General features: G+C 41.7%; 1 protein-coding gene across 1 annotated transcript in view; it reads right to left on the bottom strand.

Annotated features, from left to right (window-relative positions):
* The window catches only part of LOC137372676 (serine/threonine-protein kinase N2-like), a 127,418-nt gene that overhangs the window by 58,229 nt on the left and 41,372 nt on the right, over positions 1 to 27,817 (bottom strand). The window contains 1 exon segment of the mRNA XM_068036719.1: positions 12,248 to 12,545. Coding sequence (XP_067892820.1) covers positions 12,248 to 12,545 — 298 coding nt within the window.

The raw sequence follows: 27,817 nt of genomic DNA, 5'->3' as shown, positions 1-27,817 counted from the left end.
TCAACACACTCATCCTAAATCGCTTGGCCAGCTTGATCAGATCTCTATAAGACTATGACATCATTCGCTTTAAGCTGAATGTGCTTTTCTCCTTTCAGCCTACAAGTTTAAATCTTTCCCCATTCCCCAATTTACTACTTTCACAAGAAAATGGGTGCCTTTCCAATTTAAGTGACGCGATCCCACCTGCACTCCTCTGGTCCCACAGTGACCACAGGAATCCGAAAGCCTCAATCTTCACCAGCCTCCCAGCCACAGGTTCACAATTCCAATCTATCTCTCTCTCTGACTGGCCCAGTATGTGGCACAGGAAATAACAACTACCCTGGAGGTTCTGCTCCTCATCTAGAATTTAATGTCACACACATCACTCTAGACTCTGATCTATATATTTAATCTAATAGATATTCTTTTTAAGTTATCACATTGAATTTGGACAACTGAAAGATGGTCCTGGACAGCTTACGAAGCAGTCTTAGGGTATGACAGAAATACTATGAGTACTTTGCACCAGGGTTCACTCTTGATGTGCAACTGACAGATGTAATCGGTGCTGTTAACATAAAACTATTAAAATAGATGAGGATATGGTTTTACAAAAAAAAAAGGCTGCCAGCCCAGATATTACCCACCTGGGGTTCCTTACAGAGATGGACAGGTTCTGTGTCAGCCCCTTGCCCGTATCTTTAATAGGTCACTGGAGTTGGGGACTGTGCCCTTAAACTGGAACATACGAATTAGAAGTAGGTCATTCGGCCCCACGAGTCTACTCTGCCATTCAAGTGTTAACTCTGCTTCTCTTTTCACAGATGCTGCCAGACCTGCTGAGTGGTTCCAGCATTTCTTGTTTTTATTTCAGATTTCCAGCATCCGCAGTATTTTGCTTTTATTATATCATTGCTGATCTGTTTGTCTTGAATTCCACACTCTCATCTACCCCCGATAATCTTTGATTTCTTTGCCTAACAAGAATCTATCTCCGCCTTAAAAATATTTAACGACACTGCCTCCACCACCTTCCGAGGCAGAGAATTCTGAAGTCGCACAAAGTGCAGAGAAACAATTTCTCCTCATCCGTGTCCTAAAAGGGCGACCCCTAATTTTAAACAGTGCCCCCTAGTTCTGGACTTACCCACAAGAGGAAACATCCTCTCCACATCCACCTTGTCAAGACCATTCAGGATCTTTTATGCTTCAATCAAGTCTCCCCTCACTCTTCTAAACTCCAGACTGGGCTTGTTTTCACTGTCCAACCTTTCCTCATAAGTCAACCTGCTCATTCCAGGGAACAATCTAGTAAGCCTCCTCTGAACTGCCTCCAATGCATTTACATCCTTCCTTAAATAAGGAGACTAAAACTGCACAGTGTGCTCAAGATGGGGTCTCATCAATGCCTGTATAACTGAAGCATAAATCCTTACTTTTATTTTCAATTCCTCTTGAAATAAAGGATAGTATTCCATTAGCCTTTTTATTACTTGCTGTACCTGCATACTAACTTTTTGTGACTCATGCACTCGAACACCTAGGTCCCTCTGCACCTTGGAATTCTGCAGTCATTCTCCATTTAAGTAATACTCTGCTTTTTTATTCTTCCTGCCGAAGTGAACAATGTACCTGTGCTCTGCTCTTTAGTGTCTGTGTTGCTATGGCTATTCTAATTAAGTGTCTGGTCATTGTGAACTTCAGGATATTGATGGTGAGACTTGCTGATGGTAAGGCCATTGAAGGTTGGGGGAGGTGGTTGGGCCTCTCTTGTACAAGGTATTCATTACCTGCCACTTAGCAACACAAGGTTACATGTTGCCCAGGTCCTGTCAAAGACTGATTGGCTGCTTCATTATGAGAGGAATGGTAGTTTCAATTTTATTTTTTAAAAACGGGGGGCAGAAGACAGAACCTGGTAACTATAGGCTCATAATCTTGAGGCCAGTAATAGGGAATCTACTCCAGGGAATCATTTGGGATGCAATATATGAGGCAAAGGCAGCTGTAACAACACCACCTAACACCTACCAGAAAATATGTTTGTGTCTTACCAGTTTGATTGAATTTTCTGAACAAATCACCACTTTCATGAAGCTTTTGGAAAGATGTCACATAAAACAGAGCTGGGAGAATTGCAATCATGGTGGATCGCAAACAGAAGTTGAGACTTTGGTGATGGCATTGTCATGCTGGGCTCCCACCTGACAAGAATGAGGCATATTAATTTCGCCATATGGACATTAAATTTCAAATTGTTGCTGAAAGAAGAGAAGGCCTGTTACAAGGGCTGTCAGACTTGGATGGAGGACATTTGCATACCAATAGGGACAAGAGAGGTTACTTCCCTTTTCCACTTATGCTAAAATAGACCGTGATCACCAGGTATTGTGTAAGAGGAGCATTCCAGAGATTAAGGTGATACAATCCACAAACTGGTTAAACCAGCTGGTCACATGACTAACTGGCTGGTCCAGGGTTTTTTGAATTAGCCACAGAGTTTGAACTCAAAGACTATTTGCTCCTAGACTGAGAAGATCTCTCCTGTCTGCTCCCATCTTTTTTTCTCAAGACTCTGAATTCACTGAAGGCACAAGAACCCCAAGAGAGAAAAGTCTCCTACAGCGAACAAGGCGTAAGAAAAAAAAATCTGGACCCCAACGAAAAGCCAGATCTACCTACAATCAAGGACTCTACAGTGAGCTTGAAGAACCGTAACAACTCTTCAGATATTGCCTCAAACTTTCCTACTTTATTTTTCTTCTCTTTTGTGTATTTGTGTGCGGCTATCGCATATGCATGCTAGCGTGGGTGCGTCATGTATCCATAGACATCAACCGTATTGGAGTTTAAGTTTAATAAATTTCAACTTTTCTTCTTTAAACCTAAGAAAATCTGTTTGTGCTGGTTTCTTTGCCTTATAATTGGAAAGCAGTGAGCACGAGGGGGAGCTAAAAACAGTGTGTTTAAAATTAAACACTGTTACAGTCAGACCAGGTGAAGGCTGAGAGGGTCCCCTAGACACCTTTCTCATGTGGTCGTAACAGAAAGTTTTACACAGAATGAATACAGTTTCTCATGCCCAACTGAATAGGAGTGGAGCTGTGGAGTATTCCAAGATAACTAACTAGGTTAAGTATCTAAATTAAAAGCAAAATACTGCAGCTGCTGGAAATCTGAAATAAAAACAAGAAATGCTGGAAATACTCAGCAGGTCTGGCAGCATCTGTGGAGAGAAGCAGAGTTAACGTTTCAGGTTAAGTATCTAGATACCTAAATATTTATTGTCTGTGTGTTTAGTATCAGTGGTTCTTGTTAATCTTGAGTAAATAATTTAGTCTTTGGCTAATTCTCCTTGAGGAGTGAATAAAAAGTTAACAATGTAGTTTAAACCTAGTTAGCAGAAATATGTAAATAATCATATCTGAGATTTATTTTAAGTTTTTAATGAGAATGGAGCACAGCTATGACCTGTAGCCTGCACTTCCTGTGCCGTGTGGAAATTCTAGGACACTTCATGTGTCCCAGAGACCCATGTTTTCAGGAAATGCCTCCAGCAGCTCAAACTAATGCTGAGAGTTTGAGCTTCAGGCAGCTGGATTCTCGACAGGGCACATGGGAGGGTCGAATGTTCGCTGGATCACAGGATCCAGGAGGTGGCCAGCCCGCATCCAGAGAGATAGATGAGCAAACGGGCAGCCACACGGAAGGAAGAGGCAGAGTGCTGGAATCCGGCACACGCAAATCGGTATTTAGCATTGAAGACAAATGAGGGTGACATCATAAAGCAGTGCAATCCTGATCCTGGCAACGAGGGAAAGACAGGGGTGGTACAGCAAGGTGAAGAAATGCAATACTAATTCAGAATTCAGTAGCCTGGGGGACAGATGGGCCGTTTGCTACCATTGACGCATGACCCCTATGGTATGGTGCCAGGGTAAAGATATCCTCGAGAGTGTAGGCCATGCTGCAGGGTGAAAAACAGCCAGAAATCATGGTGTATGTCGGAACCAATGACATAGGAAGGAATAGGGTTGAAATCCTCTAGTCAGAGTTTAAGCAGGAAGTTAAAAAAGAGCAGTCTCTGGATCATTCAATGCCACATGCCAGTGAAAGCAAAAATAGGCAAATATGGCAGGCTAATGTGTACCTAGAGATATGGTACAGGAGGGAGGGCTCCAGTTTCCTAGGGCATTGAGAGCAGTTGTGTGGCAGGAGGGACCTGTTCAAGATGGACGGGTTACACTGAAGGAACTGAAACCAATATTCCTGTGGGCAGGCTGGCTAGTGCTGTGGGGGAGTGTTTAGATTAATCTGACAGGAGATTGGGCACCAAATTACATTAAGCAGAAACAAGATACACAGAGGGGGGTGGGGGAAGAGAGCGAGCGAGAGAACAGAATTAGGTGCTATCATAGAAAATACAAAGTTAGGTTTGGAAGGCATGTATATAAAGGCAGAGTGAGGTTAGTACGGTTGATGAGCTACAGATGCAAATAGCTACATGGGAATATAATTAGTGGCAATAACTCAGCGTGCCACAAAAAGGGGGAGAAGTAAATGCTTAATATTCTTGGGTACAAGGTATTCAGGAAAGGCAGGAAAAAAGGGCGGGGTGTTAGCTGTTTTGATTTAGGAAAATATTGTGCTAGGAGCTAAGAATGTCCTCAAGCAATTAAAAACAATCTGGGAGTTGGAGTTGGGAAACAATAAAGGAGCTATTATGCTACTTGGTGTTTTTTTTTAAATTTATAGGCCACCAAATGGTGGGAAAGTGTTAGAACAGATTTGCAAAGAAATTTGAGAGGTCCAAGAATGATAGTAGTGATGAAAGGTTTTAATTACCCCCAATATTGTGTGTGTGTGTGTGTGCGCGTGTGCGTGCGTGTATTGGGGGGGGAAAAGAGGAGAGAGGGTAGTGATTGTGTTAAGGGCAGAGAAAGGAAGGACTTTCTGTTGTGTTAAGAATTTTCATGACCTGTATGCTTCCTATACTAGGCAAACTAATGGAACTAAAGGCTGACAAGTCCCCTGGACCTGATGGCCTGCATTCTAGGACCATAAAGGAAGTGGTTGCAGAGATTGTGGATGCATCGGTTGTAATTTTCCAAAATTGCCTAGATTCTGGAAAGGTCCCAGTGGAATGGAAAACCGCAAATCGTAACACATCTGTTCAAGAAAGGAGGAAACTATAAGCCACTTAGCCTAACATCTGTCATTGGGAAAATGCTAGAATCCATTATTAAGGAAGTAGTAGCAGAACATTTAGAAAACCATAATACAATCAGAGTCAACATGGTTTTGTGAAAGGAAAATTGTGTTTGACAAATTTATTAAAGTCCTTTCAGGATGTAACCAGATGTAGTGTATTTGGATTTCTGAAAGGCATTCGATGAGCTGCCACATAAAAGGTTACTGCACAAGATAAGAGCTCATGGTGTTTGGAGGTAATATATTAGCACAGATAGAGGATTGGCTAACTAACAGGAAACCGAGTTGGGATAAATGAGTCATTTTCAGGTTGGAAAACTAACCAATGGGGTGCCACAAGGATCAGTGCTGGGGCCTCAACTATTTACAATCTATATTAGTGATTTAGATGAAGGGACTGAATGTATTGCAATGAAACTTGCTAATTTTGACCAGACAAAACTTTGGCAGATGGAGTATAATGTGGGAAAATGTGAGGTTGTCCACTTTGGTGGGAAGAGTAAAACATATTTTTTTTTTTTACATGGAGAGATACTGCAGAATGTCGCGGTAGGAGGATCTGGGTGTCCTCGACACAAATCACAAAGTGGGCATGCAGGTACAGCAAGCAACTAGGAAGGCAAATGGAATGCTGGCCTTTATTGCAAAGGAGATGGAGTATAAAAGCAGGTAAGTCTTGCTACAACTGTACAGGGTATTGGCGAGATGGCACCTAGAGTACTGCTTATAGTTTTGGTATCCTTACTTACGTTAAGGATATCCTTGCACTGGAGGCAGTTCAAAGAAGCCTTGCTGGGTTGATTCCTGGGATGAAGAGGTTGTCTTATGAGAAAAAAGGTTGAGCAGGTTGGGCCTATACTGGAGTTTAGAAGAATGAGAGGTGATCTCGTTGAAACATAGAAAATTGAGGAAACTTGACACGGTAGGTGCTGAGAGGCTGTTTCCCCTCATGGGGGAACCTACAACTAGGGGGCACAGTTTCAAAATAAGAGGTTTCCGATTTAAAACAGACATGAGGAGCAATTTCTTCTCTCAGGGGGTTATTAACCTTTGGAATACTCTACCCCATAGAGCAGTGGAGGCTGGGTCATAGGATACATTCAAGGCTGAGCTAAACAAATTTTTGATCTACAAGGTAGTAAAGGATTATGGAGACAGGCAAGAAAGGGAAGTTAAGGCCACAATCAGATCAGCCATGCTACTGAATGGCAGAGCAGGCTTGAAGGGCCAAATAGCTTATTTGTGCTCCTATTTCTTATGTTTTGCCCAATAAGGAAAGATGTAAAAACAAAGTGTTGGAAATACTCAGCAGGTCTGTGGAGACAGAAACAAAGTTAATGTTTCTGGTCAATGAAGGAAGGAGGTATTGCTGGATATAGTCCTGGGAACAAGGTGGTCACATGGAGAATGAGAGAGTCAGGGAGCCACTCAGGAGTAACAGTATTGCAAGGTTTAGGTGAGATAAGGAGAAAGACAAGATGCAATGTAGAATAAAAATATTTAACTGGAGCAGGGATAATTTCAGCAAATTGAGGCAGAAGACGGTCCAGGTGAACTGGAGTCAAAGACTGGCAGGCAGAAATGTAACAGCTGAATAAGAGGCCTTTAAAGAGATGGTTCAAATTCGCGTATGCACATTACAACAAGAGAAAAAGGGCGGGCAACCAAAACTAGAGCTCCCTGGGTCACAAAGGAGTTAGGGAACAGGATGAAGCATGAAAACGGGAGTGAATGATAGATGTTAGCTTGACAATACAAGGCAAAAATCAGGCTGAATATAGAAAGTACAGCAGAACTGCTTTTAAAGAGGAGATAGTTGAGGTACAGTCAAGATATATTGACAAGCGGGGGAGACTTCTACAGACACAAATAGCAAAAGGGTGGTATAAAAGGAAGATTGGGACCAATTAGGGATCTACCTATAGAGGCAGAGGTTCTAAATGAGTACTTTGCATCTGCCTTTACCAAAGGAATAAGAATGCTGTACCCAAGTCATGGTTAAAGAGGAGCTACTCGAGACACTGAATGGGCTAAAAATTGATACAAGAGAAGGTATCAGATAGGCTGGCTGAGATGTACAAAATTGTGAGGGGCTTGGATAGAGTCGAGGTGAAGGGCCTGTTTACCTTAGCAAAGAGGACAGTGACCAGGGGGCATAGATTTAAAGTGATTGGTAGAAAGATGAGAGGGGAGATGAGGGAAAGTTTTTTTCACCCACAGGGTGGTGGGGGTCTGGAACTCACTGCCTGAAAGAGTAGTTCAGGCAGACAACCCTCAACTCATTCAAAAGTCTGGATATGCACCTCAAGTGCCATAATCTGCAGGGCTACAGACTAAATGCTAGAAGGTGGGTTTAGAATGGATAGAGCGTTCTTCAGTTAGCACAGACACGATGGGCCAAGTGGCCTCATTCAGTGCCGTAAACTTTCTATGATTCTTCCCTTCAACATGGTTGGGGTGGGAAGCTTCTACTTTTCCCACTAAATTAACTGGATAGTTTTTTTTTTTGTCATGCACTTCAAGCATACATGAAGTGTAACCAGTCCTTCCTAAACAAAAACAACTTGCAAAATTTCAGTGAATGGCAATTGCATTTTGTTTTAATTCTTTCACGGGATGTGAGCGTCGCTGGCTCAGCCAGCATTTATGGCCTTTCCTAGTTACCCTCGAGAAGGTGGTGATGAGCCGCCTACTTGAACCACTGCAGTCCATCTGGTGTAGATATATCCATAGTGCTGTTCGGAAGGGAGTTCCAGGATGTTGACTCAACGACAGTGAAGGAACATTAGGATGGTGTGTGGCTTGGTTGGGGCTGGGGGTTGGTGGGGTGGGGGGGTGGTGAAATCCTGCAGGTGGTGACGTTGAAATGTTTCTGCTTCTCTTGTCCTTCTAGGTGGTAGAGGTTGCGAGTTTGGAAGGTGCTGTCGAAGGAGCCTGGGCGAGTTGCTGCAGCGCATCTTCTAGATGACACACGCTGCTGCCACTTTGCGTCAGTAGTAGAGGGAGTGAATGTTGAAGGTGTTGGATGGGGTGTCAATCAAGCAGACCACTTTGTCCTGGATGGTGTCAAGCTTGAGTGTTGTTGAAGCTGCACCCATCCAGGCAAGTGGAGAGTATTCCATCACACTCATGACTTGGGGAGTCAGGAGATGAGCCACTTGCTGCAGAATTCCCAGCCTCTAACCTGCTCTTGTAGCCACAGAATTTATATGGCTGCTCCAGTTCATCCTGGGGATTACCACTGACCAGAAACTCTTGATAGTGGGGGATTCAGCTTTGGTAATGCCATTGAATGTCATGGGGAGAAGGTTGGATTCTGTCTTGTTGGAGACAGTGAATGCCTGGCACTTGTGCGGCACGAATATAACTTGTCATTTACCAGCCCAAGCCTTAATGTTGTCCAGGTCTTACTGTATATGGACAAGGACCACTTGAGTATCTGATGAGTAGCGAATGGTGAACATTGTGTGCAATCGTCAGTGAACATCACTACTTCTGCCCTTATGATGGAATGAAGGTCATTAATGAAGCAGCTGAAGATGGTTGTGCCTAGGACACTACCCTGAGGAACTCCTACAGTGATATCCTGGGACTGATGATTGACCTCCAACAACCATCTTTCTTTCTGCTAGGTAAGACTCCAACCAGTGGAGAATTCTCCCCCGCCAGTTTTGCTAGGGCTTCTTGATGCCACTCAGTCAAATGCTGCCTTGGCCAAGGGCAGTCACTTGATAGCACTGTCGATGACCCCTTCCAGCAGTTTGCTGATGATTAAGAGTAGACTGATGGGGCAGTAATTGGCCAGGTTGGGATGTGTCCTGCTTTTTGTTTACAGGACATATCTGGGCAATGTTCCACATCGTCGGGTAGATGCCAGTGTTGTGGCTGTACTAGAACACTGGAACATGGTGGCGAGGGGTGAGCCAGTTCTGGAGCACAAGTCTTCAGTACTACTGCTGGAATGTTGTCAGGGCCCATAGTCTTTGCAGTATTCAATGCCTTCAGCAGTTTTTTGATATCACGTGGAGTGAATCAAATTTTATTCACGTGCAATGGTGTATGCTGCAGGAAAATTAAGTATAAAATTTGATGCTGGGATTGGGACATTTTACATACTACAGCAGTGACTACACTGCAGAAGTACTTAATTGGCTGTAAATTGCTCTGGGAAAGTCCTGAGGTTGCAAAATGTGCAAGTCTTTCATATCCACAAAATATTTAGTAGTGAACTATCGCCAAGCCTTTAACTGCATAGGCCCAACACCCTGGAATTCCCTCACTAAACCTGTCTTTCCACCTCCTTTTCTTTTTATAACCAGCTTTTTGGTCAGTCCTCCTTCTATGGCTCAACATCCATTTTTGTCTTGATTGCAGTAATGCAAAATCCCTCGAGGCACATTTCTATATTTAATGCCAGTTTTTGCATTGCGCCAACTCTACTCTACCTGCTTTTTGCCATTTAGCTTGTACGCTAGCAAGACTCCTCAGATTGCACACGTCCATTTTCAACATGAGCACTGTTGTGAGTCAGACTGCCCGTTGGATTCATTGGAATCTTTACTGCTTGGTCAGCATGAACTTTAGTGAAGTCAAAGCTCTGGGGAATCCCATTATAGAAAGATAAATTTATGCAGCTGTTCTTACAATTCTATTTATTGTTACTTCAGCAGTTCAGAGTGGGAACTTTTGTCGTCACTGGCTGGGATTTTCTACTGCTTTAAATGGCTCTTTTGTTTTTGTGAAACACTCAATGCACTGGTCATTGCAATTGACTCAGTGATTTTGACAACTCGAGAAAAACTGTAAAAATTATAAAACAAAAAGACAGTTTGGTAAGAAAGATTTGGCTGTAGATTTATTGATGACTAACAACAGAGATCATTAATTAGTTACACTGAAGGAGGATTTAAGGGAGAGGAATGAGGCACTCTATACTCAGTAGCCAAACAGATCAAATTCATATATCACAAATGACGTATTTGACTGATAGACCTAAAAATTTAACCTCAAAATTTTCTGGTTGGGAGTAAGACATTCAAATATGTGACCCCTGTCACCAGATAGGTGATAGGACAAGGTAAATTTGAATTTTACAGGAAGAAAACTGCAAATCAGCAATTATTTATTAAAGGTAGTTGTTTCTTGGGGAGGGGTTTCTAGAAGGAAAATAGTTATTGACTCTCTGGAAATAAGAGCATGAAAAGCAGGACCAAGAGAAACAAAACAAAAACTTGAAACGGAGAAATGACACACAAGCTCTCGAGCCACAGTTTGTTTACAGCTAAACAGATAAGCTTCAATTTAGTGCTCTATTACTCTAGACAGCAACAACTAACTTCTAAAATGGAAAATATGGGCTAGTTTTCTTTTGCAGAAAGGAATTAACAGAAATGTTGCACTGTATAATTTTTGCACCTAGTACCAGAAAGATTACCAGGACAAGCACTCACAGACTTTACTTTTGTGAGAAATAGGTCAATATAAAACTGATACAACTGAAGCCAGAGTGAAGACATCCAGTTTTAACAGTTTTTGATGCAGTTCAATTTTCTTACAGCTGGCAGTATAAATGGATTAATGCATCTGCATTCAAAAGTTACTGGCGTGTAAACAGCCCCCATGATTATCCATCACTTTTCTCAATCTCAATATCAAGATGAGCAATCAGATTTACAAAGTAATCAAAGACATGCAACAATCCAAGCCAAACTACTTCAATCTGGAAACTAGCTATTTGTTAAAGAAAGAATTATAAGCAACCTAAAAGAAAATACCCATTTAAAGTTTAATCAAAGCATTCATGTGTAATATTGCCTTTGTTGTTAAAACCATTCCAACCCATTTTCCCCAGTACTGGAACAGCGCTAGTCAAACCTGTCACCATTGAAGCAATAGGCTCTACAATATGAACTTACACCAGTGATTGATAGGAGAAAAAGCACCATAAAAAAAAACCTTCCAATGATGATTAAGAGTTTGCACAATAATTTATAAAACAGGCATAGAAAAAAATTTGATCACAGCTAATAACTAAAAAAAAACTGACTACAGGAAACTGTAAATAAAAAAGTACTCATATCAAACCATTTATAGTCATTGCAGTACAGCTTGGACTGTAATAAGATTTTTCACTAGATGAATTTTAACTGGCAGGACTCAGTGATGTTGAATGCTGACAAAGCTGCACCATCGAGATGCAGAATATCCATTCACACAATCAAGCAGAATTAAAATTGAGTATGTGTTTTTTTCCCCCCCAACCTTTTTTTTTTAAGTGGGGGAAGAACAAAAAGAAAGGGAACAAGTTTGTCTTGTTACACTCCCTGGCAATCTGTTATATAGCTATATTAGTTGAAACCTAGCAGTATCACTCCTGCTTGCTCTCTCAACCAGGAAATGCAGTGTGTAATGCATAACATAAAAATGTCAATGCTGGATCATAAACTTAACTTATCTACGCAGCATAACCTTACACCTAATATCCACTTTCTACACTAAATTTCAATGAGACTGAAAATAGTGCCCAACAGCATTTGGCCAGTTAGATCTGGAAAGCTGGTTAATAGCGGACATACTTAACTCCATGTCAGAATACACATTTATTTGTCTTTGAGCAACTCCTTTTGATAAAATACAACAGTAACATTTAATGCCATGTTATGAATGGGCAGTTGATGATTAACATTTGGATTTTCCAGTTACACTTTGAAAGAGAAAAAGTTTTGAATTATTTTGTTCTGCCAGCAGCAGGCTCACTTGTGTGTGGGTCTTGCCAGCTCTGCACTTAACTGCCATCTGATAAGGAGTCTCACCAGCTGGGAATGTAAATGGGGTAAGCGGTGGGGGAACGGCTGGTATTGCAGCCCTCTTCCAAAACTCAAGTTGCATCGTAAATGCACTGTTCGTTGTTCAACTTGGACTGCAGCTGTCGTTGAAATTCACTCTTGCTTTTCACAGGCCTTGTTAATGAGAATCTGTGTGCATTCTGCAGTCTCAGCCCATTTACACAAAGAAAAATATTAAAAAACTAATGGCACTGTAGATCATTTACCTGCCAGCTCAGGATCCTTCACAACTATATGCGCATTCAACTCCTGCAGCTCTTGGTGAAGCTCATCAAGTTTTTTGTTTGATTTTTTTAACATATTTTCCACATAGGCCAGATTTTTCTTATCAGTTGTGACCTTCTTGAGGTTCTCAGCTCCTTCCTTGATTTTAAGTTCCTTCCGTATCTCTCGCTTGATTGAATCCTTGATTTCATCCAGCCTCTGTTGTACCATGGTGTCGGACAAATCCAAGCTCTGGCCTAGACCCAGACACTCGGAGACTGGGTGACTTCGGCCATCACCCTATAAAGGAACAAGTTTTAAAGTAAGCATTTCCGTCTAAGAAACTTTGTTCTGACAATGCAACCCCTGTGCAGAAACTAGATCATTTTTTAAACTTGGAAAAAAACTCAAACTATTCCATTGCACTTAATACATTGCCAAGTGGTTTATCTAGTTAAGAGTATATTTGCACACAGCACAATCAGCCATCAAATGGTACAATATTTCAAAACACTACATGGTTAAAAGAGTGAAGTACTTCTCTAAAAACAACCAATCACTTGCCACTGCAAGAAGTCCAAATATGCTTTCTGGTGTTCAGCTAATCAAAAGAAAATACAGCTTGTACTTAACTCGCTATAATATATAAACAAATACAGTATTTCAATTACAAACATCCTAAACATCAGTATATTGATATGCAGTTTAAAATCCTGCTTAACCCAACGATAAACCACTGACGCAGTGCCAGTATTTGTGGACAAATGAGATAATCTGATTATATAAACAGAAAATGCTGGAACAGCATCTGTGGCGAGAGAAAACAGTTAACGTTTCAAGTCTGACCTTGTCAGAATTTATGACAGTTAATCTGATTTTTTGGGACGCAATACCTAAATGTTAAAATAAATTTGGATTAAAAGTAGTGTATTTGGCTTAGGCACTTTACTAAAGGTAGGGATAGAAAACATTACTGCATAGCAGGCTGTCACTTGCTCAAGAGTAGCTCCTGTATTAAATAAAGTTATATTTCATCAGAATAAAAGCAAAATACTGCGGATGCTGGAAATCTGAAACAAAAACAAGAAATGCTGGATTCACTCAGCAGGTCTGGCAGCATCTGTGGAAAGAGAAGCAGAGTTAACGTTTCGGGTCAGTGACCCTTCTTCGGAAGGGTCCGAAGAAGGGTCACTGACCCGAAACGTTAACTCTGCTTCTCTTTCCACAGATGCTGCCAGACCTGCTGAGTGAATCCAGCATTTCTTGTTTTTGTTTTATATTTCATCAGAACTGAAGCAGCTTAGAAAGCTGTCTTTTGACATGCAATGTGAACACTACAAAAATGTGGAAAGCCAGAACAAAAAGGAAATCAGCATTCTTTTCATCTGGTTGGCCCTGAACAGTGCACGCACAAGTACTCCTGTTCCAACTGCACACAAAATGGAAAGCAATATACATCATTGCAACAGGTGATGACAGCAGCTATTAACTACAGATGGTAACTGTTGTGCAAGAGTGTCAATGTAATTTTTTTTGTTCTGCTCAGTTATAACGAGTTAGTGCCCAACTTTTTGTGAGGCAAGGCTATTAAGAGAAATGGAGAAAAGGTGGGTAAATGGAACTCATGAACAGATTAACCACGATCTAACTGAATGGGAGAACAGGCTCAAGAGGCTAAATAGTCGACTCCAGCTCTAGTTCCACTACATATAAAGTATTCCTATGCCAAACTTGTGGGAATATTCTCCAAACGTGTCCAAATTAATATAATTTTGAAATTTGGAAAGGAACCAGAAACATTCCAAATTTTGGTGCAAGTCAACACACAAAAAATAATTCCATTCAAGGGGAAATGGACATAAAAAGAACAAAACTGTTTCTGCTGGGTTTTCTTCATGGTTAGAAGCAGCCTTCCAATACTGTAAGCTACTCTTTATTTATAAGCCCAGAAATTGAGTGGTGGCACACTGTTCATCCTTGGAAGGCATTACAGTCTAGATTGATCCTATTCTCACTTGAAATCCACACAATCCTTAGCAAACTCCAATCAAGAGTGGTAAGCCTAACTGATTTTCTCCTCATGGCCCATGGCATTAAGGACAATTGTAGCATCCCAATGGCTTCCCTGTCTGAAACTAGTTAAACTCAGCAGAATGAGAATAAAATGAGAATCTTCCAGACATCCAGTCAGCTTCCACATGATCATTCAACTCTATCTCGCTACCACCTCATTGTCAAACTGCTTGCCTGACATCCAGTCTCAGATGAGTCACAATTTCCTCCATCTAACCAGTGTTAAGACTTTTCATCCCCCTTTCAGGCCACTGTCTCAGGCTGAATGAAACTGCAACCTTGACATCTCATCTCCACCTTAAGTTGAGTTTTCAATCCCATATAATCTCCAGCATCTATTTTGACCTTCACAGCATTGCTGGTGTCACCCCTGCCTCATCCCATCAGCTACTGAAACTCTCATTCATCTCTTTGGCATCTCTACTCACAGCTCCTTAATGCCCCTGTGACACCTTGAAACAATTTATGTTAAAGGTGCTATATAAATACAAGTTGTTATTCCTATTCCAATGCTGTCTTGGCTGGCCTCCCATCCTCCTCCCTCCATACATCTCAGTTCATTCAAAACTCTTTGCATCAAGTCCCACTCAGCCATTACCCCATGCTTGCTGGCCTACACTGGCTGCCCAAATTTAACATTCTCAACCTCAAGCACATACACATTTGTTGCCTCTATCTCGAATTCTTCCAGCCCAAACGCTCAGAACACTTTCGCCAACTCTGGTCTTCTGTGCAACTCAATTTTCTTTACTCCACCATTGATGGGCATGCCTTCAATTGTCTTATCCCCAAATTCTGGAATTCTTTCCCTAAATCTCCACCTCCCTAGCTTTTCTCTTTTCCTTTGTGCTAGGTATGATTCCTTGTATAAATCTACTTTGCTAAAGTTTTAAAATCAACTTGCCTAAGAATTGGCAATTTTCTTTTGATTATGTTTTTGTGAAGTACCTTGGAATATTTTTCTACATTAAAAATACTATATAGATACAAATAGTTATTCAGTTTGCCTTTCCTCTCTATTTACTAGAGTGTTTTTCCACAGTAAGCAAGTGGCCACTGTTTTATGTATGAACTATGATAGTGAATCTTGGCAGGCTAATTTTGGAAAACAAAGCCGAGCCCAAATTTTATCCTTTACCGATACTTACCTACATGTGCAAGGGTCAATGTATAATAATCAAACAATTTTGCTTTTGCTACTCCAATCATGAAATCAATAGGCCATTCAATTCATTTTAGCTCAACCATTCAAAACAAACGCGTTAGGTCAACTGCTCCCCATTTTCCACCTCTAGTGGACATTTAACTAAAGCTTGCACTTAGAATACACTCACAGGAACAACATAAAAGTTAACTTCCAATCCAGCCAATTACCACCCCATCAGTCTACATTCAATCATCAGCAAAGTGATGGAAGTTGTCATTGGTAGTGCTGTCAATTATCACTTATTCAGCAATAACCTGTTAATCGATGCCCAGTTTGGGTTCCACCAGGGCCACTCGACCCCAGACCTCATACAGCTTTGGCTCAAACATGGACAAATGAGCTGAATTCAAGAGGTGAGAGGAGAGTGATTGCCCTTATCAAGGCGACATTTGACTGAGTATGGCATCAAGGAACCCTAGCAAAATTGAAGTCAATGGAATTCAAAGGGAAAACTCTCCATTGATTGTAATCATACCTAACACAAAAGGAAAATAGTTGTGATTGTTGAAGGCCAATCATCTCAGCTCCAGGACATCACTGCAGAAGTTCTGCAGAGTAGTGTCCTAGGCCCAATGACCTTCAGCTGCTCAACTTTCCCTCCATCATAAAGGTCAGAAGTGGGGATGTATGTTGGCGATTGCAAAGTGCTCAGTACCATTCGCGACTCCTCAGATACCGAAGCAGTCCATGCCTGCATGCAGCAAGACCTGGACAACATTCAGGCTTGGACTGATAAGTGGCATGTAACATTCACGCTACACAAGTGCCAGACAACGACCGTCTCCAACAAGAGATAATCTATCAATCACCATGACATTCAATGGCATTACCAAGTCTGAATTCCCCAACATCCTGGGTTACCATTAACCAGATGCTTAACTGGACCAGCAATTTAAATATTGTGGCAACAAGAGCAGGTCAAAGGGTGGTAAACCTGCGTCGAGTAACTCAGCTCTCAACTGCCCAAAGCCTGCCCACCATCTACGAGGTCCAAATCAGGAGCACGATGGAATATGCCGCACTTACCTGGATGAGTGCAGCTCCAACACTCAAGAAGCTAGACACCATCCAGGACCAAACAGCCCGCTTGATCGGCACCCCATCCACCACCTTAAACATTCACTCCCTTTACCACGAGCACATCACAGCAGCGTGTACCAGATACAAGGTGCAACGCAGCAACTTGGCAAGCTTCCTGCAACAGCACCTTCCAAACCCGAAAGACAAGGCAGCAGATGTATGGGAACGGTCCCCACCTGCAATTTCCCTCCCAAGCCTCAAACCATCCTGACTTGGAACTAATAGCAAAATACTGCGGATGCTGGAAATCTGAAATAAAAACAAGAAATGCTGGAAGCACTCAGCAGGTCTGGCAGCATCTGTGGAAAGAGAAGCAGAGTTAACGTTTCGGGTCAGTGACCCTCCTTCGGTACTATATTGCTGTTTCTTCACTGTCACGGAGTCAAAAATCTGGAACTTGCCTCCTGAACAGCACCGTCTATGTACCTACAGCACATGGACTGCAGTGGGTCAAGGCTGTAGCTCATCACCACCTTCTCAAGGGTGATCAGGGATTGGCAATAAATGCTGACTTTGCCTCACATCCAATAAATGAATTTTAAAAAACTCTTGTAAAGAACTTCTTCCCAATATCAGTCCTAAATTTTCTCAGTTTGAACCTATGTCCTGTGAACACAGTTTGCCTGAAGTAATGTTCCAGGATTCATTTGTCTGAACTATTTAATATTGTTTAAGAACCCACTTTCTTTAACCTTGCCTTCATTAGATCATTCTTCCGAGGCTGGGAATCAGCCTGTGGCACCTCTCTGAACTGCCTAGAGTGTTGGAATTCTATTCTTACATCTTGGTGACTTGAAACTGGATATGGTACAGCTAGAGAACGTTCAAGCATTAACATAACCTAATATAGTTCAATATTTCATTTGCTCCAATTGTTGCTCCACAGTATATTAATAATTTGCATTTATAAAGCATCTTTAAAAAAGGGAAATGTCCCAAGCGACAAAGGGAGAAAGGAATGGATTTTAAAAGGAGTCTTTTTTTTTTTAAAAAGGTGTAAGAAACACATAGGAACAGGAGTAGGCCATTCAGCCCATCGAGCCTGCTCCACCATTCAGTAGGATCATGGCTGATCATCCACTTCAATGCCTTTTTCCCATACTATCCTCATTTCCCTTTATGTCATTGGTATTTAGAAATCTGTCAATCTCTACTTTAAACATACTCAATGACTGAGCTTCCACAGCCCTCTGGGGTAGAGAATTCCAAAGATTCACAATCCTCATTTCGGTCTTAAGAGGCTTCCCCCTTAATTTAAAATTGTGTCCCCTGGTTCTAGACTCCCCAGCCAGGGAAGCATCTTAGCTGCATCTACCCTTTAAGTATTTTGTAGGTTTCAATGAGAACCCCTCTCATTCTTCCAAACTCTAGAGAATACAGGTCCAGTTTCCCCAATCTCTCTTCATAGGACAGTCCCGTCATCCCAGAACAAGTCTGGTGAAACTTCGTTGCACTCCCTCTATGGCAATAATATCCTTCCTAAGGTACAGGGATCAAAACTGCACACAGTACTCCAGGTGCGGTCTAACCAAGGTTCTATACAATTGAAGCAAGACTTCACTACTCCTGTACTCAAATTCTCTTGCAATAAAGGCCAACATACCATTAGCCTTCCTAAATGCTTGCTGCACCTGCATGTTAGTTTTCAAGGACACCCAGGCCCCTTTGTATATCTGCACTTTCTAATCTCTCACCATTTAAGAAATACTCTGCACATCTGTTCCTCCTACCAAAGTGGATAACTTCACATTTTTCCACATTACATCCCATCTGCCACGTTTTTGCCCACTCACTTTGTCCAAATCCCCTTGAAGACGCTTTGGATCTTCCTCACAACACACATTCCCCACCTAGTTTTGTGTCATCCGTGAAGTTGGAAATATTACATTTGATCCCCGCATCCAAATCATTGATAGATATTGTGAACAGTTGGGGCCCAAGTACTGATCCTTGCGGTACCCCACTAGTCACAGCCTGCCAGCACAAGACTGACCGACTTATGCCTACTCTGTTTTCTGCCTGTTAACCAATCTTTAATCCATGCCAGTATATTACACCCTATCCCATGTGCTTTAATTTTGCTAAGCAACCTCCTGTGGCTGACTTTATCAAAAGCCTTCTGAAAATCCAAGTATACTACTTCCACCGACTCCCCTTTATCAATTGAGTGGAACATCCTCCAAAATCTCTAAAAGGTTCGTCAAACATGATTTCTCATTCATAAATCCATGTTGACTACACCCAGATTATCCAAGTGTCCATTTATCAGATCCTTTAGAATAGATTCTAACATTTTCCCTACAACTGATATAAGGCCAACAGGTCTGTAGTTCCCCATTTCCTCTCCCCCTCCCTTATTGAAGGGAAAAAAATGTAGGCAGGCAGCAGCGTTTTTGGGAGGAGTTAAAAAAAAAAGAAATTTGCACTTATACAGCATCCTTTGTGACCATGGATGTCCCAAAGCACTTCACAGCCAATGCAGTACTTCCGAAGTATCAATACTTGAAATGCAGTGTTATGCTAGGCTCCCACCTGCCAAGAATGAGGCACATTAATTTTGTCATGAACAATGATTTTAAACTGTTGCTGGAGCGAGGACAGGATTTGTTAAACAGATCAACTATGGCTAGAAAAGACATTTGCATATTAACAGATAGTGCTTGGAAGGACAAAGCACCATTCCCTGACACATTCAACCCACAATGGACCTTGATCACCAGGTATTGCATGTAAGAGGAGCATTCCAGAGACTGCTAAGGTGATACAATCCAGGACTGGTTGGACCAGCTGGTCGCATGACTAACTGGCTATTCCAGGGGTTTTTTTTGAACTAGCCACGGAGAGTGAACTCAAAGATTGTTTGCTCCTGGACTGAGAAGATCTCTCCTGTCTGCTCCCATCTCTTCCTCACAAGCCTCTGAATCCACTGAAGACACATGAACCCCAAGACAGAAAAGTCTCCTACAGCGAACAAGGCGTAAAAATAAAAAACTGGGCCACAACAAAAAGCCAGATCTACCTACAATCAAGGACTCTACAGTGAGCTCGAAGAACCGTTAACAACTCTTCAGATATTGCCTCAAACTTTCCCACTTTATTTTTCTTCTGCTCTTATCTGTCTTTATTTGCAGGTGTGCATTGCGTATGCATGCTAGTGTGGGCGCATCGTGTATCCTGAAGCATTAGCCGAATTAGAGTTTAAGTTTAATAAATTTCAACCTTTTTTCTTTAAACCTAAGAAAATCTGTTTGTGTTGGTTTCTTTGCCTTATAATTGGAAAGTGGTGAATAAGGATTCACCAAGGGGGAGCTAAAAACAGTGTGTTAAAAATTAAGCCCCGTTATGGTAAGACCAGGTGAAGGCTGAAAAGGGAACCCTAGACCTCTTTCTCACCTGGTCGTAACAGCAGGAAAATGTGTCAGCCAAACTGTACACAGGAAGGTCTCACAGACAGTGATAAGCTAAATGACCAGATAATGTGTTTCAGTGATAGCGGTTAAGGGACAAATGCAAGACACTACGCGTAGGCTGACTTTCCAGTGGTGGAAGGGGGGAGTATTGGTAACAAAATGCATAAAACACTAGATTCAAAAGAACAGAAGGCAGGTAGACTAGAGGAGCTTGGATATATTCATGATGGGATTTATAGGAGAGGAATTTAAATTTGATGCATTGGGGAAAAGGGAGCAGAATAAGGCAGTGAGGGTAAGTGGGACACACATTAGTCAGCATGAGTGGCAGAGTGCTGGATGCATTGAAATTCACTGAAGTTGGAAGTTAAGAGGCCAATGAGGAGCATGAAAAATTGCATTGAGGTGATGAACACATGGATAAGGGTTTCAATGGCTGCAGAATAAGATACGGATATAATTGATACTGCAAAGATAGAAATAAGTCATCTTTGCAATGCATAACATATGGGACTCAAAGCTCAACTCTGCAGTAAGAAAACAAAGACAGGAACAGGAATAGGCAATACAGTCCCTGAAGCCTACTTTTTTTTTCAATTCATTCATGGGATATGAGCATTGCCCATCCCTAATTGCTCTAGAGAAGGTGGTGGTGAGCTGCCTCCACCATTTAAGATGATCATGGCTGATCTCAGACCCCTACTGCACTTTCCTGCCTGATTTCCATATCCAGATTCTCTGAAGAGTTAAAAAAAAATCTAAATCGTTCTCAGACTTGAAGATACTCAATGACTGATGTTACGACCAGGTGAGAAGGGATTCCCTCTCAGCCTTTGCCTGGTTAACTGTAACAGGGTTTAATTTTCGTAACACTGTGTTTTTAACTCCCCATCAGTGAATCCTTGTTCATTGCTCCAATTGTAAGGCAAAGAGATCAGACAGGTTTCCTTAGATTTAAAGAAAGGTGGAAGTTTATTCATCTTAAATGCTAATCTGGTTAACAACTACGAATATGCGACATGACCACGCTAGCATACCTACGCGATAAACACACCCGCAGATAGAGACAGAAAAAGTAGCAAAGAATAAAGGGGAAATGTTTGAGGCAATATCAGGATTATAATTAGTCCTTTGAGTTCAATGTGGCGTCTTTGGTTGCCATTAAGTCCTGCTGTTCTTTGGGGCCCAGTTCACGCTTCAACTTGTTTCGATGTTGGAGTCTTTTCTCCCTTGAGGTTTACGTGTCTTCTGTGGGTCCGGTGGTTTGGAAGAAAGCAAGAGACAGACAGCCAGTAGAGCGGTTTTCTCGTTCAGCTTCAGTTGCAAACTCTAGTCTCCGTTCCTTTCTGTGTGGCACAATTCAACTCCAAGTTGGCCAGCAGGTCAATCATGTGACTAACTGGCTTAACCACTCCTGCATTTTTGGACTGTATCATCTTAGCAGTCTCTGGAATGCGTTACACCTTCAATGTCTGATCATCAAAATCCATTTGGGTTAATTGGATCAGGAAGTAGTGCTTTGTTTCCACAAGCACCGTCTCTTAGTATGCAAATATCTTTCAGTCAAAGGTCTGGTGATCTCTTTAACAAGTAATTTCTTCTGAAAGCCTGCCTCGGGTATAAAATTAAAACCTGACCCGGGCTTTAGTCTTTTAATAGTTTTTTCACGCTTGACCTGACCTGAATATCATTCATCCGTTCCGGCAGCAGGATATTCCTGGAGATGGAGTTGAGCGAATCATGGGTAAGCCTGATCCCATGACTTGGTGGAAGCAGCACTGTCCACGACCCGAGCCCAAATGCTGGACTCGGAATATAGACCCGACCCGAACCCGACAAGCAGTCTGAGAAGGGTCTCTGACCTGAAACGTTAACTCTGCTTCTCTCTGCACAGATGCTGCCAGACCTGCTGAGTATTTCCAGCATTTCTTGTTTTTATTTCAGATTTCCAGCATCTGCAGTATTTTGCTTTTATATTAACGTAGTCGGGTCTCGTCGGGTTCAGGTCAGACAGCCAGGCTTTATTTCTTCCTCCAGCAACAGTTTAAAATCAATGTTCGTCTGATGAAATTAATATGCCTCATTTTTGGGAGGTGGGGGTCGACATGACACTGAACATGCAAAGATTCACAACCCTCTGAAGAAATCACTCTTCGTTCAGTCTTAAGTGGCCGAGCCTTTATCTTGAGGTGATGCCCCCTAGCTCCAGATTCTCCAGCCAGAGAAAACAGCCTCTCAGCATCTACCCTATCAAGTCCTCTCGAAATTTTGAAAGCAATCACCTCTCATTCTTCAGAACTCCAGCCACTATAGGCACATTCCACTCAAATCTATCACAGGACATTCCCCTCATCCCAGGAATCAATCTAGTGAACCTTGGTAGCATCCACTCTTAAGGCAAATACATCCTTTAGATATGGAGACCAAAACTGTACTTAGTACTTCAGCTGTGGTCTCACCAAAACCCTACACAAATGCAGCACGCTGTTCTTGTTCATATCCCTCTCACTCAATCCTCATCAATTCCTCTATTAGGTCCACCAACGTCTCCCTTGAGCCTCTTCCAAGCTAGATCCTAACTACCCAACTTCCCCTTCTTGCTTTCATGCTTCTTCATTTAGTCTTTATTTTCAAACACTGCTCTGCCTCTTTGAAAGGGTCATTGCTCTACTTCTCAAAACGAAAGCAGCTGACCATCATCCCATTACCAACTACAGACACTTTTGCCACTAAAGTGCTGACCACCCTTTCTGGCCACAATGCTAGCTGATGTTTTAATTGATTCACTCACCTCTCGCTTCCAAAACTGCCATCACCATCCCTTCTATCCTTGCAAAGCACCACCCTTTCTCAACATCCTTTCTTCTCCAAAGCTCTTGAACATGTTGTTATCTTTCAAATCCATGTTAGCCTTTTTGCAATTCCATATTTTAATCTCTCCAATCAGTTTTCCATCCCTGCCATGGCACGGCTCTGATCAAAATCACAAATGACATTCTCTAACTGCAACCATGGTGCATTACCTCTCCTCACATCTCTAATCTTTGACACATTAGAGCACAGATCTCCTCCACGTCTTTCCTCTATTATCCAGCTCAGTGGGATTAGTGCCAATCTTATCAGCCAGAGAAGTTCTAGGAATGACTTCTTCTTCCCCACAGTTACCAAGTCCTGCAAGGATCAGTACTTGATCCTCTTCCCTTCCTAATCTGCATGCAGCCCCTTGTGACATCACCCGCAGACACAGGCCAATTTCCACATGTACAATGACACCCAGCTCTACCTCTCTACCAATTCTCTAGAGCCCTCCATTGTAGCTGTATTGTCAGACTATTTATACTATGTGCAGTCTTGGATGAGCTGCAATTTCTTCCAGTTAAACTCTAGAAAGACTAAAGCCATATTACTGGACCCTCCACATCATTACCAATTTCATCTACTTCTTGGCAACTGTCAGATTATTTGCAACTTTGGCTTCCTATTCAACCTAAAGCTATGGTTCTGATCCAATGTCCTCTCCATTACAAAGACCGCCTACTTCCATCTGTATCATTGCCTGCCACTGGCCCCGTCTCAGTCCATGTCACACTGAAGCATTCAACCATGCCTTTGGCTCCTCCAGACTTCACCATCCCTATGCTCTCAGGCCAGCCTCTCATTTTTCATTCACAGGAAACTTCAGCCTGTCACCTATCCCGCACCAAGTCCTACTTCTGAACCTCAACCTGATGTTTAAATTCCTTCATGACCATGATGCTCATCTCTCAAACCACTTCCAGCCTTACACCTGCCCCCTCCACAAAACTCTCCGCTCCTGGCTGGTCTTTTGTGTATCCTTTGCCTTTGTCTCACCATTGGCGGCTGTTCAGCCAACTAGGCTGCATGCTCTAGAATTCTCTCCCTAAACAAGTAGCACATTTTCATTGCATCCATAATGAAAGCAATGCATTTTATTGTTTACTGTATTGGCATGTCTACTTGTGCCTGAGGATGCACACCGATCTCTGGTCTCGAACAAAAGCCAGCATGGACTATCATGTACTAAACTGCTTCTCCTTTAGATTCGGGGGGGGGGGGGGAAAAAGCCTTTTGTAAATGCAAGAATTTAATTATTTTTCTTTCCAGTAATAAGCTGATTACTTGATAAGCTTGCACAGATTAATCCTTTAGCAAGTCATTGCATATAAACACAATATTACTATCCATCTACAGTCATGAAACCTACTGCCAAAAATAATAAAGCCACAACAGGAATAACAGCCTTAAAAAAAAAGACAAATGCTTCTGCAATGACTCACAGGTGTACAGACCAAGGAAGTCCCAAGCTCACTGCCTGATCCACCAAGTTGACTGATCCTAATCAGGCTGAAACTAAAAACTGCTGCAATGTCCTCGGAAAAGAAAGGTTAGCCAGTATTCCTGCTTTTAAATCATATCGATTAACCCCTGTGGATCTCCCATTCTCAATCAGAATGCCCGCCAACATTCACTGTTCAGGGTCACAAACGGCTAACAACCACTTGGCTAAGGTACTAGAGAGCAACTGCCGCCGATGAAACCCTGGGAAGGAAGTTAATATTTTCAAGAGGGGAAGGGAGAAGAATATAAACCTAGGAACTGATTGCATGTCCATCAAAGACCGTTGAGATTACATTCTAAACCACTTTTGCCTCATGCTTGCTATTTCAGATGCCATTTCAATCCCTTGGTGAGATTGCTGCCTAATCACTCCAGATATTTTTCTTTATTTTAAAAAACCCTGGGGGATATAAATGTCAAAAGCAATACTTATAAACTGGCAGCCAACCACCACCTACATACCTGTGGAAACTGATTCGGGTATACTCCTGTTGCAACAAGTGTTCCACCAACAGGACTCAGCCATTTCTATGTAGTGTTACTACAAAACAAGGAGCTAAATTAAAGAAAAAAAAAGGACCTCAAGAAAGAGTAGAGTAAGTCAGGCACTGAAGGTAAAGGGAAAACTAAAAAGATGTAAAGTAATTAAATCAGGTGAGGGAAATAAGAAATGAGAGAATACAACCTAACCACTGGACAGGTTAGGATGCGTAGTCCAAGGAAGTGTTTATTATACAAACGCTTGGAATATAATAAACTGCAGGCAGAAAAATCACCTTGGAGAGTATGGCATGGTAGCCATTACCGAGACACGGCAGCAAGATAGTTCAGACTAGTAACTGAATATACCAGATTATACAGGAAGGATAGGGATTTGGTAGAAGAGAAGGAGTAGCCTTCGTGATTAAAGATGAAATTATTCAATGATGAGAGGATATAACAAGGTAAACAGTGCGGACTTTATAGGTAGAATTAATAGAAAAAGATTTAAGACTGCAATGGGAGTTGTGTATAGGGCCTCTGGTAGCATCTGTGAAATGCCAGAATCTATTAATGCAGAGATTAGACAAGGATGTAGTAAAGGCAGAATGGTTTTAAACAGAGGATTTCAACTTCAATGAGGAAACCATGGCAGAAGGGTACTGAATTTCTTGTGTTCAGGTTAGTTTTCTGCAACAATATGTCCTCCAACCAAGAAGCCAAGTCATATTAGATTTAATGAGCAAGATTTAGTTAACAGCCCAACAGTGTGAGAACATTTATCTTATAACAACCACATGATGATCGAATTCAATGCTGTGATTGAAAGGGAGAAATGTGACACAGCTACAGATTACGGATGTGGGCAAGGCTGACTTCAAAAGGAATGAGACAGAGACTGCCCACAGTAAACTGGGAAAATCTTTTAATAGGTAAAATGACAGGAAATCAGTGGGAAGTATTAAAAGAATTTATGATATACAACCACTTCATACCAAGGGCCAAGATCACTACTAGCCAAAACAAAACAACCATGGGCAACTGAAGAGGGAAGGGACAATTTAAAATCAAAAGAAAAAGCATACAAGAATGCAAAAAAAAAAAATCACTGGTGCCGACAAACAGGAAGGACACAAACAGCAAAAGGTGACGTAACAGATAGAAAGAGCTACACAAAAGGGAGCATGAAAACAAACTTGCTAGGGATATTAAAATCACCATGAAAAACGTTAATGATATATGAGGAAGAGGATGGTGAAGAGTAATGTGGGTCCCTTAAAAACTGAATGGGGATGCAAGTGAAAATAAGGAAGTGACGGACATGTTAAAATAATTACTTTGCATCAGTATTTACAAATGGATGATGATGATAGCATTCCCAAGGAAACTAATATTGAATCAGGGACGCAGACTCACTAATTTAATCTATGCAAATCAACAGCAATGTAGAAAATAATGGCACTAAAAAGTGAGATAAATCCCCAGGACCACATGGTTTTCATTCCAGGGTTATAAAGGAAGGGAAGAGAACATTGTAGATGCCCTAACTATAATCTTCCAAAAGTTTTCTTGATTCAGCAACTGTTCCATGAGGCTGGAAAATTGAACGTCACTGTGCTATTTAAGAAAGGTGAGGAGGAGGAATTAGGGAATTATGGAGCAGTTAACCTAACATCTATTGTCAGGAATTTGTCACAGTCTATAATTGAGGATAGAGTGACTGAACACCCTGAAAATTATCAGCTGATCCGAGAATGCCAGCATGGATTTGTAAATGGTCAGTCACGCCTGACGAACCTGCCTGAATTTTTTGAAAAAGGTGATTAAAGTCGCAGACAGGAATATCTATGGATATTTTTTTTTATAAAAGAGAGATACAGCACTGAAACAGGCCCTTCGGCCCACCGAGTCTGTGCCGACCATCAACCACCCACCACCCATTTTATACTAATCCTACACTAACTCCACATTACTACCACATCCCCACCAGTCCCTATATTTCCCTACTACCTACCTATACTAGGGGCAATTTATAAAGGCCAATTAACCTATCAACTATATTATGTATATAGACTTCTAGAAGGCATTCGATAAAGTCCCTAAGGGACTGTTGGCTCAAAAGGGATTTGTGGAATTGAGGGTAAATTTTTGACCTACTGAGATTGGCTGAGCAGTAGGAGACAGGTTAGAGATAATGGGCAGCTTCTCTAATTGCCAGGATGTCAGTAGTGGTGTCTCACAAGGATGTGTTGGGGCCTCAACTATTCGCTATTTATTAATGACTTAAGATGATGGGATAGAGAGCCACATATCCAAGTTTGCCGAAGATAGGCAGCATTGCAAGCAGTGTAGATGGAAGTATAAAATTAAAGATATTAACAAATAAAGAAAGTGTAGTAAATAAATTTAAACACAGGAAAATATGAGGCATCCACTTTGGACCTAAAGAGGATCAGAGTATTTGTTAAATGGACGGTAGCATAATGGTAATACTACTGGGCAAGTAATCCAGAGACCTGGAATAACGCTTCGGAGACACGAGTTCAAATCCCACCATGGCGGCTGGAAGAATTTAAATTCAATTCTTTAATCTGGAATCAAGCACTAGTGTCAGTAACAGGGACCATGAAGCTAACAGATTGTTATAAAAACCCATCTGGTTCTTTATGTTCTCAGAGGAGGAAATCTGCCGCCCTTACCCTGTCTGGCCTATGTGTGACTCCAGACACACAGCAATGTGGTTGACTCTAAAATACCCTCTGAATAGCCTTGCGAGCCACTCAGTTACCAAGGGCAATTAGGGATGGGCAGTAAATGCTGGCCCTTCCAGTATCGGTCACATCCCAAGAACGAATAAAGGTCCAAGATCATAGATTAAAATGTCAAGAACAGGTACAAAAAAAAATCAAAAAGACTAACGGAATGCTGGCCTTCATATCTAGAAAACGAGAATATAATGGGGG

This window comes from Heterodontus francisci, chromosome 8, assembly GCF_036365525.1.
Source record: "Heterodontus francisci isolate sHetFra1 chromosome 8, sHetFra1.hap1, whole genome shotgun sequence".
NCBI classification, from domain to species: Eukaryota; Metazoa; Chordata; class Chondrichthyes; order Heterodontiformes; family Heterodontidae; genus Heterodontus; species Heterodontus francisci.
The sequence above is the reverse complement of the archived record's forward strand: the minus strand, read 5'-3'. Positions and strand labels throughout refer to the sequence as shown.